General features: G+C 43.3%; 1 protein-coding gene across 1 annotated transcript in view; it reads right to left on the bottom strand.

Moving 5' to 3' along the window:
* Positions 1-580: 580 nt before the first annotated feature.
* Positions 581-11,023, bottom strand: part of igf2bp1 (insulin-like growth factor 2 mRNA binding protein 1) — a 27,665-nt gene continuing 17,222 nt past the window's right edge. The window contains exons 6-15 of the mRNA XM_080447223.1: positions 8,130-8,420; positions 7,850-7,984; positions 7,247-7,369; positions 6,034-6,169; positions 5,654-5,791; positions 4,617-4,760; positions 4,249-4,323; positions 3,155-3,286; positions 2,197-2,310; positions 581-1,743 (exon numbers count right to left, since the gene is read on the bottom strand). Coding sequence (XP_080303349.1) covers positions 1,462-1,743; positions 2,197-2,310; positions 3,155-3,286; positions 4,249-4,323; positions 4,617-4,760; positions 5,654-5,791; positions 6,034-6,169; positions 7,247-7,369; positions 7,850-7,984; positions 8,130-8,420 — 1,570 coding nt within the window. The 3' untranslated portion in view covers positions 581-1,461. The remainder of the gene's footprint in view (positions 1,744-2,196; positions 2,311-3,154; positions 3,287-4,248; positions 4,324-4,616; positions 4,761-5,653; positions 5,792-6,033; positions 6,170-7,246; positions 7,370-7,849; positions 7,985-8,129; positions 8,421-11,023) is intronic.

The following is an 11,023-nucleotide window of genomic DNA, read 5'->3' as shown; positions in this document are numbered from 1 at the left end:
GAACAAAGCCCGATAAGACAATGAGCAGATGATATCAGACACGCCTTGTCTGTCTGTCATTGTAGGACTTAACTGCATTCTGTACTCCATTGCCTTCAATGCACTCACTCAAGGGGCCGGGCTAACTCACATATCATATATATAATATATATAAAATATGCCGTTTAAGGTGCGGGCCGCCTGCCAGCTAGCATAGCTGCTGGAAGCTTCTCATGTATTCTTTTAAAACACATCAGTGGTGTTTTAACGGTTCCACATCAAGAAGCTAAGGCGCTGCAATAAAACTGCAGGTTTAGCCGCGGCCTCCGCTAACCTTACTGTCTCTCACTGTACCGTCCGTCACCACACAACTGAACCCCACTCACACCAGCTCTGACTGTGGCTACGACATCATCATAGCAACGCATCACAGAGCCAGGGACTGGGGGGGAGGCAAGATGGCGGGACACAGCGTTTATTAACAATTCCATGAAGATTATTTATTTACAACCTCATATTTTCTTTCACTTTTTTTTTCTCTAGCCCCTCCATTAGTTGGAGGGGCATTCAAAGAGCAGTGTTAACATCTACGGCCCCTCTGCTAAACTCTCATTGGCTGAGGGATAGGGGCGGGTGGGGCTTCTTGCCAGACCTTTGACCTATCCCATACAGCCGCTGCAGCGGTTTCCTCATCATCTCTCCCGGCTCCGCCTCACTGCATTCTATCAATAATAGCTCTGAATAAAACATTTCTATACATATATCTCTATCTTTAAAAAAAACCACCCCTAAAATAAAGGACTGTCTGGAGATGTTTGGAGAGGCTTTGAAGGGGAGACAGAGGGCCGTGTGAACGACTCCCAGCATGTCTCAGAAGACACTGATCTCCTGTACCAGAGGTCAGAGCAAACGTAAGCTAACCTCTTTATTCTAGGCACTGCGGTGGATCCGAACACATCTGGACAGGCATGAGCAACAGGGGCTATAGGCTCCGTCCTCATTAGCAGAATCATGTGGGCCATGTTGCGTACGCCTGTCCAGTGGCGTTCAGAGTCATACGAGGAGCTGGTCGGGGCTCTGCTAAGGCACGCTGAGAGGACAACACCCTTTCCCCGCTGTCTCTCTCCATCCATTCCTTCATCCCTCCATCTTCATTCAGTCTCTCTTTCTGGCCTGGCATCTGGTCTCTGTTCTCAAGTTTTATTTTCTTTCCTCTCTTTTTTTATTCATTTCATCTTTTGTTTTTCTCTTTTTTCTTATTTTTAATTCCTTATCACTCTCTCTAAAACATCTTCTCTTTCTCTCTGGCTAGTGGGCATAATCCCTCCCTCTTTTACATCACTTCCTGTCTAATCGCTGGGTCCGTGTGTCGTTCTCCTGTTTCCGTCCGTCTTTCGTCCGTCCATGGGTCTGTCTGTTTGTCTGTCTGTCCGTCAGGCAGGGGGGGCCCACGTCCTTCAGGGTGGGCTGGAGGGGGACCCCTCACTTCCTGCGTGGCTCCTGAGTCACTCCCTCACGCGGGGTGCCTCCCATCTCTGTGAGGCCCTGGGGGTGGGGCCCGGATCCCCCTTCTCTCATTCCCCCGTCTCTCATTCCGCCGTCTCTCCCGCCGTCTCTCATTCCGCCGTCTCTCCCGCCGTCTCTCATTCCGCCGTCTCTCCCGCCGTCTCTCATTCCGCCGTCTCTCATTCCGCCGTCTCTCATTCCCCCTTTCTGCTGCTGTTTCACCTGGGTCAGGATGTCCCGGATCTTCCTCTGGGCCAACTGGACATCAGAAGGACAAGGGGGCAGAATGCTTTAAGTTAAGAATCCCTCGTTTGCATTACATCTAATCTCTGGTTCCATGTGTTGCTGTCGCCGCTCTGTCCGTCTATTCATGTGTTCTTTAGGGATGGCCGATGTCTACTCAAATGTGACATCACGATGTAGTAATAAATAATCAAATAAAAACGAGGTGTGTGTACCCGGCTTGAGGTCTATGTAAAGGCGTGAGGTCATTTTTTTTCACAACTGTGTTGTGCTTTTTACTAAGGATTTTTTAATTCTTATAACTTATAGTTTTTCACTGCATTCTATGTCTACTGAAGTAATGTTTTGTATCTATCCACCTATCCATCTATCCATCTATCTATCTATTTATGAGGTGTATGTACCTGGATGGAGCGGTATACATGAATGTGCAAGGTCGTTTACGAGGTGTACTGTGCAGGGATGTACCTGACTGGCGTAGAAGTGTCCGATAATCTTGACGATGACCTGGTCGTTTTCATCGGGGGTCTGCTCCCGGGGGACCACCACCTCAGCAGCAGTCAGGTTCTGAAGCTCATTCACCTGGTAACACACGGACACAGGATATAGGACACCTGCCTCTCTACAGTCGCTACAGCTGTAAAGGCTTACTGTCAACTCCCTTTAGTACAGGCAGGGTATCTGCACACTTCTAAAGTACACATTTAAAACCTTTTAAGACCTTTTTAATACCTCTAAAAATAAAGAAATTCTTACATTTCTTAAATAAATTGCATATTATATACATACTTATTTTGAAAAGGCAGAAGCAAGGATTTGAGTTAAACATGTTCGCTTTAAAATATATGTATTAAAATATTTTCACAAATGTTCATGATTTTTCAGAAAATTGCAGACCATGGTCAGAAATTTAACAGACATCATCTATAACTGATCTGTTCTTATTGAGCACCAACTGTCTTGATGCTTCAATTCTGGTTAACAATACATTCAAGTTACAGTTCCGTTTTCTGCCTCCTGTTTTCCGGTCCTTTTTTCAATTAAGATTACCATGTATTTTTGTCTGTATCTTTCTACAGCTTGGTTGACATACTGTCTTCCTTCCTACTGTATACTGCAGGAGTTAACAGAAAAAAAAGCACGGCTAACTCAATCACTTGCCTTTCTTTACTTTTAGAAGTAAACCGTGATCTTGTGTTTCTGCATACAGGGACAACAAATATGACTATGTTCTGTATCCTACCAGGGTTATAGTGTCATGTCAAACAGCTATAGGAACAGATCTAAAAGCTCCCTCTTCACATCGCGATGCGCTGTGACCTTGCAGATCTGCTATACAGAATTTTTAAACATTTTCGCCTATAATGACAACCTCAAAATACGCCAGGTTGAAATTGGTCAAAGGATAATTTGAACCATGACTCACCGTCTTGCCTCCTTTGCCAATTACCCTGCCAGCAGCGGCAGCAGCCACTTTGATGTGTGTTTCCAGTTTGACTTCTTCCTTTGGCCCAAAGAAGTTCTCCTCCTTAAGCTTGCCGTAGATTCTGCCCTGAGCCTGTAGAGGGAGACAAAGTTTCACCATGGTTAAACAAGCAATAGCCATTAGTAGTTTCTGTGTGGTTTTGATTGAATCAAGAATCAAGAGGGTTTATTTGTCACTCACGCTTACAGGTACAGCAACATGTTGGTGTGGCAAGTACCACAAAACTATGTTCCACAAAACTGTGCTAACAACAGCAATAAAATATACAACAAAATAATACTGCATTTTAATTGACAAAAAAACAAGATAAGATGCAAATATATAGATTAACAGGTATAGGCAAAACCCATACTTTAACCTTCTGTAAAAGGAACTTTAGCAGCAAAAACTCTTTAGCTGTAGTCGGGGATGTGCAATTGGGGGGTATCGGGGGAATCAGTTTTATAGAATTCATCATCAGTTTAATAGAATGTACGGTTATGTACATCTATCCATCAGCATTCTGGTGTTATACATCAGCATTCGGGTGTTTGGTTTGTAGTCTGTTGCAGTCGTGGAAAGTAACTAAGTACATTTAATCAAGTACTGTACTGAAGTACAATTGTGAGGTATGTTTACTTGAGTATTTCCATTGTTTTAATACTTTACTCCACTACATCTCGGAGGCAAATATTGTACTTTTTACTCCACTAAATGGTAAAAATGGATAATGGTGCATTTATATAGCGCTTTTATCCAAAGCTCTTTACATAGATTGTGCATTACATTCACCCATTCACACACCGATGGCGGAGGAAACTTAAGTTACTAGTTACTAGATAGATTTGTATTATTATTACAAAACATGCATTAACCACTTTATACCTATACACAAGCTCACAACGCGTCGCTTTTATCATTTACATTATACATAGGTGCTGTTTTGTAAGTGATGGAAATTAATTCAAATGAAATCTGTAATAAAACATAGGAGGTCATGAGCTATGATCTGAAGGTCAAAAAGGTAAAAATTAAGTGGTGGCCCCAGTTGATACCTTGAACTGTGCCTCAGGTGGTCCTGAAACTATAACCATCCTCATCTTAGAGTCTGGAGCCTCGGCAGGAGCAATCTGGAGAGGGGAGGAGAGTGGGGAGGGGAGGGGAGGGGAGAGATTAACATCACACAAGAACATAAATAATCATCCAACACCTGCTGTTGTTTTTACTTTGCTTTACGTGTTCATTATGTTCATTATGTTTACGTGAGCAAAATGTTCAGTAGCATTCTTAGACACGTGTTCAGTAAATATATTAAGTGATAAATTGAGCACATGTACATGCGTTCAGTAAGATGTGCAGTAATGTGTGTGCAATGCAATGCACGGCTACAAAACGTAACAGCTGTTGCGTGTTCAGTACAGACCTTGATGGAAGCCCCGGCGAAGCGACTCAGCTGTTTGATATGCTGTCCTTTCTTACCGATGATGGCCCCCACTGCCTGGGCTGGGATGTACACATGAACTGTCTCTTGTTCTGGAGCCTGGAGACACGCACACACGTCTTTTGGCTGGTAATGCTTTGCAAAGGTGAATTATTCATGTTGCTTAAGAGATGGAGCACCTCGACAATAGTTGTTGAGGCTGGGCCTTTATCTTATCCTCTTTCCTACTTAATCTGACACTCTGCATATTATGGTTAAGATGCTGTGTGACCATTAGTCTAGTGGGAAGAACGGGGGGGGGGGGGGGGGTGTCATGCACCCCCTGAATATATACTTCTAATCAGTGTTTCTAGATTGGAAAAAAAATCTACAAAATGATGAATTATGTTAGAATACACCATTTATATGCAAATCATTGCCGCCATTATCGAAACATCTATTCTCACTAAATCAGCGAATATTGCATCTAACTGAACAAGTTGAGCCCTTGCTCGCTGCTGAAAGACGGACCGAAAAAAGTTGTGTTGGAAGTCATTCTCAACTTTGATTGGCTCCCAAGTAGTTTCCCAGAGCAGTTCGGTTGGAAGTAATTGAGAGGTGTTAGAAGACACCTCTCAATGACAGGAGACAGGAGATGGCTAAAAAAGTTATTATAATAATTGGTATAAATATATTGTAATGGCAGCACTCATTTAGACACCAGCATGCCACAGGTACTGTACATGTGATCACTTTAAGAATGGTTTAATTTTGATCTTTGACCCTCAAAACATGTATAGACAATTTGTTCAGCTAAGTGCAATATTGGCTGATTTATATTGAAAATAGATGTTTCGATAATGGCGGCACTAATTCACATATAATATTTGGGACATTTTGAGAACTTTTTAACATAGCTCATCATTTCGTACAAATGTTTTCCAATCTAGATACACTGATTAGAAGTATTTTTGTAATAGTATTAATCTACTAACATAATAATAAAATACCTGTCATCCATGTAATGTTCATAATGTCACGCAATATCCACTTACACCGAAGGAGCCATAGGGGGCGCCAGGGTTGGAGTTTCCTGGTGGGGGAGGGGGCATGGAAGAGGAGGGAGGGAAGAGACCCAGAGCGCCCAGATTCAGACCTGGGATCAGGTGAGTCTGTTGCTGGAGAAGAGACAGAATCCTTTGTTAGGAATGTGTGTGTGTGTGTGTGTGTGTGTGTGTGTGTGTGTGTGTGTGTGTGTGTGTGTGTGTGTGTGTGTGTGTGTGTGTGTGTGTGTGTGTGTGTGTGTGTGTGTGTGCGTGCGTGCGTGTGTGCGCGTGCGTGTGTGCGCGTGCGTGCGTTTGAGTGTGTACCGGTATGTGTGTTGCGTGTGTACGTGCATGTGTTGTGTTGGCAAACTCACATTCATAGCAGCGATGTCGTTATCATAGGCTTCCCTGACTTTCTTCATGACCTCCACCTCAGCCAGACAGCAGGCTGCGATCTCCCCCTTCACTGTGATGGTTCTCTCTGGGTTGTAGAGGGTCAGGTCCTGGAGTCTGGACACAGCAAATCACCACACAAAACGGTTACCAGTTGGAACGGACCTCAGATTACTTCGATTAGAGACTACTGCTGCCGGCAATAGCAGAAGTGGCAATAGACGCCTTAACAGACGACGTCACGCTGATACGAACCAGTATGCGCACGCAGGTCGTCAGCAAAGGAACCCCATGCACCGCTCATAGGATGCAATGTAAAAGTGGTCACTGCCTCACGTGTAAAAAATGCATCCCATCAAACTTTCAGATGCTGTTTTTTCTCCCAGTGTGGAGGAAGAATGCTTAGGATTTTTACTGTGATCTCTCGCTCTTGAAATATATAATCCTTGGTTCAGCGCTCCCCAAAACAGCAGGTTTGGGGATCTGTTGGGAATTGATTACATGAAACAGTCACCTGTGCGTCCAGTCTCAATGTTTGTAAACAAATAATTGGTCTCTATGGATTGGAAGTGGCCTATAGACACTTAATCACTTTCAACCTATTTTGGACATGTCATTATAGGTTAACATTTGTTTTTAAATAGCAAACAATATGAGATCTACAAGCTCACAACCCATTGCATATATTGTGACACGTTGTGAGCTTGTAATTCAGACATTTTCACTATTTGTCATACGAAGGGTTTAAGACTTACACCCTTTGTTTAAGAATTAATCACTTAAACTTTAAGTGATTAATATTACTACTTGTACAAAGCAGCAGAAGCTCAGGAGGTACAGAATGTTATTTAGATGTTTGTTGTTAAGTTCATTATTTACCTGGTATCCTAATGGCACCGACTACACTTTTCTCCTCTCTGCATTCTATTTATGTGATTATTTACCTTATTTATTAAAGTTGCTCTTGATAGACTGTATGCTAAATGTCTACATTGTAAATTGTAATTCAAATTGTAGGTAGAGAGGCCACCTAGGAGCCAGAAGTTTCCCGGTACATTCTGGGCATCATATCGAAGTGTTCTTGAACAATACATTGAGTGAGTATGTGCTTGTGTGCGTGCGTGCGTGCGTGCGTGCGTGCGTGCGTGCGTGCGTGCGTGCGTGCGTGCGTGCGTGCGTGCGTGCGTGTCTTACGGGGAGATGGTAATCTTTGTGTCTGTGTCCTGTTCCACTTTTTTCAGGTTGCGTCCCTCCTTCCCGATAAGACGACCGACAAAGTTGTTGTGAGCCAGAATCTTCAGAGGGACCTCCTCTGCGCTGGAACACAAACACACATCTAACATGAGTAACTGTTGAAATGGGAATGGACCAGTCAGTTTGAAATAGAATTCCACATAATGTCTGATGTCTAAAACAAAACAATAAAACTAAAGTAGAACTAGCCAGTTCCTAAAACTAAAAGTATTTATGCACTTGCAAAACTAACTACAACTAAACTGATAACAAACACCAAACTGAAAACTAAAACGAATGAATATTTCAAAACTCTGGTGTATCCAGAGACATTAAAGCCCCCCTATAGCAAATTTTACTTCCTGTTTTTCCCATCAAATGTGCCTGGCAAACCACATATGTGGTTTAAAAGAGAATGTGTCAGCGGATATAATGCCATGTCACTTTCAAGCCTGATTTATACGTACAGATGTGCCAGTGGCACACACCCAAAATAGCCAATCTAACAAGCTCACAGCTGTATGACGTCTTATGTAACATGACTGTAACACGCTTTAAGCCTACGTCTTGGTGTCTTTAGCCTCCTGCTGCATGATTTCCAGGATCATGCGGCAGGCGGAGGAACAGCCCTCGGGGGTGGAGTGGATGCTGATTGGCTTCTCGGCCGCGCCTGCGTTCTCTTTACGGTGCACGTCGATCCTACAACGAAACAATCAGAAACCAGAGTTCTGAGTCACTTCAGGTTCAATTATCACAACATATGGCGATCCACAGACACAGTGAGTGCGTGCATGCACGTACGCACACACGCACGCACGCACACACACAGGCACCGACCACTCACTTGCTCTGAGTCTGTTTGGTGATGTTGCGGATGGTCGCGCCCTCCTTGCCGATGATGGCACCCACATACTGCGTGGGTACCAACAGCCTCAGGGGGATGTCGGCATGCTGGTGTTTCTGGGGCATTCCAGAACCGGGGGACCCCCCACGGGGGCCACGGGGACCGTAACCTGGGCGACGGCCATTGTCTGGCCCCCGCCGGTCTCCTTCCAGCTCAGAGGTCTCGTCTGGGATGTAGGAGACGCGCAGTGCGTTGTTCTCAAACTGGTAACCGTTGAGCTTCTGGATGGCCCTGTGAACAGACAGTTTGATTACATACTGTATACGATTGTAGTATCCTGACTGTCTGCAGCACCTGTAGATGCTTTACCCATAATGACTGCAAGGCTCTACAGAGGCTGATGACAGCAGCGCATCATCAGAACTGAGCTGCTATGCAGGACCTCTACACCCAGAGGAGTATAGGGGAGGCCCAGACGATGATCAGGGACCCCCATCACCCCAGCAATGGACTGGTCACTCTGCTATCGTCTGTCAACAGTACCACAGCACTCTTCCTCCTCCACACACACACATGCACACGTGCATGGCACGTGCACATGCACACGCACACGCACACGCACACGCACACGCACACGCACACGCACACGCACACACACACACACACACACACACACACACACACACACACACCACAAAGCACATTGGCCAGTCCTTTATGCCTGTGGCCATCAGGCTACATATGGGAACTTAAGACCTCCTACACTGTCTGTTACTGACATTTGACTAGTGACTCCTGCATGGATTCTGGTGCACTTGACTTGCACATGGACTACTAGGATGTACTTTCTGCAGTATTTCCAATTTTCAATACTTTTACTAATCTTCTCAGATGTAATATTGTACTTTTTACTCCACTACAATTATTTGACAGCTTTAGTTACTAGTTGTATATCCCTATATACATTTCGGCCATTTTAAACTACACGCTCACAATGTGTCGCAATGTGACACATTGTGAACTTGTAAATCTACTATTTTCAAAAGATGCATTATGAACCTGTGAAATGGGACGTTTTGCACAATGACTACTTTTACTTTGGGTGCTTTAAATATATTTTGATGCCCACTACTTTTGTACTTATACTCAAGTAAATTTTTAATATGGGACTTCTACTTGTAACAAAGTATATCTACATTGCAGTATTGGCACTTTTACTAAAGTAAAACATGTGAGTACTTCTTCCATCACTGAACAAAACAAATGATGTCCACTCATCAACAACATTGGTATGCCACTGACAGTAGTAGTGTTTGAGAGTCTCTCTAAGTAGTTTCCCAAAATACCCACTAGATGGCGATCATTCTGTTTGGAAGCGCAGTCAAAGGAACAAGTCCATATTTAAATGTTTGGTTAACATGGTTTCACCTCACCATTAATATTTGAGTGTTTATAGTTCATTGAAGGACAAACAGAATGTGTGTTACCTTCCATATTTGCTACCAAGAAAGTACAGTACATTTCATTTTTTTTTAGAAGGTTTGTTTGGATCCGGGCCAACTAGAAATCTTGAACAATAAAGACATATTTAATTTGATTAAACAGGAGCTGTAGGACAACACATAGTCTCCCAGCTGTGATGAAGGAGATTATTATTATTATAATTATTATAATTGTGAGAATGCCCGCTTTAGCGGTTGGAGTTAGTACAGAGGCCTTGATAGGGTGCAACCAAAAAGGTGTATTTTTATTCTGATTGTTTCACAGACAATACAAAAATACATGGACGCTCTCCACACAAATGACATGGTGGTGTCATGCTCTCATCCTACCACAAACTGAGTGTGCTCGTGGCTGGCAGCACTTTATACTCAGCTGGAGGCAATTAGTTTGGACTCAACCACGTCAAGGGGTACATTACCGAATAATACACATACATAAATACAGATAACATTAACTCTCATAACATCTATTAAAACTCCATAAACTACACCAATAATGATTCGACTTCAACATTAATAGCAATTGCAAACACACATCACATCATAACCCCCCTCCGTTATCCTGATATGGTCCAGCCCAATCATGCTGGCGACAAACAGGTACTGTTGTGCATTCAATCAACCTCAACAATAAAACCTCACACTACAAACATATTGCACTGCAAGGTGAACTGTGCAAAATACTAAAAGTGCAAATGTGCTGTGCAAATATCATTCAATACATGAGGGTTATCTCAAACATAAGTAACAGAGGACCTCTCCGTTACAGTAATAATTATTATTATTATTATTATGAATTATTTGTGCAGGATAGAGAGTCATTTCTGGAAGATGTTCTACCCCATGTGATGGTTCAAATACTACGGGACAGAAGTCCCGAGCTGAGCGTGCTCTACTGCCAGTGGATAAAGAGAAGGACAGACGGGTGCAGACTCTCAGCAAACAGTCTATAGGAACAGTCCGCACTCACAAGATCACTTTTCTTTTCATTCGTTTTTTATTTACCGCAGCAGCGGTCTCTGACAAATGGACGCGTTTCGGCTACTCGGGCCTTCATCTGTGTTTGAAGGCCTGAGTAGCCGAAACGCGCCCGTTTGGCAGAGACCGCTGCTGCGGTAAATGAAGCAAATTCAAAGATTATCTTGTGAGTGCGGACTGTTCCTATAGACTACATGCGATGGTTCTCATGTCCCATACGACACAAAGAATAGAGAGAAATGATATGAGAGATAAAGATATGGACAGTGTTATGAATTATGATTATGATTATGGGACTGACCTTTATCTGATTGACCCAGTGCATACATCACTCTCATCTGCATAAGCACATACTGATACACTTGACCACAATGACAATCAACTACTTTCTGTTTTTGTCCCTGTCTCATACAG

The sequence above is a fragment of the Gymnoscopelus braueri genome (assembly GCF_963280865.1).
Source record: "Gymnoscopelus braueri genome assembly, chromosome: 13".
Lineage (NCBI taxonomy): Eukaryota > Metazoa > Chordata > Actinopteri > Myctophiformes > Myctophidae > Gymnoscopelus > Gymnoscopelus braueri.
Note: the sequence above shows the minus strand (reverse complement) of the source record. Positions and strands in the feature narration are given on the sequence as shown.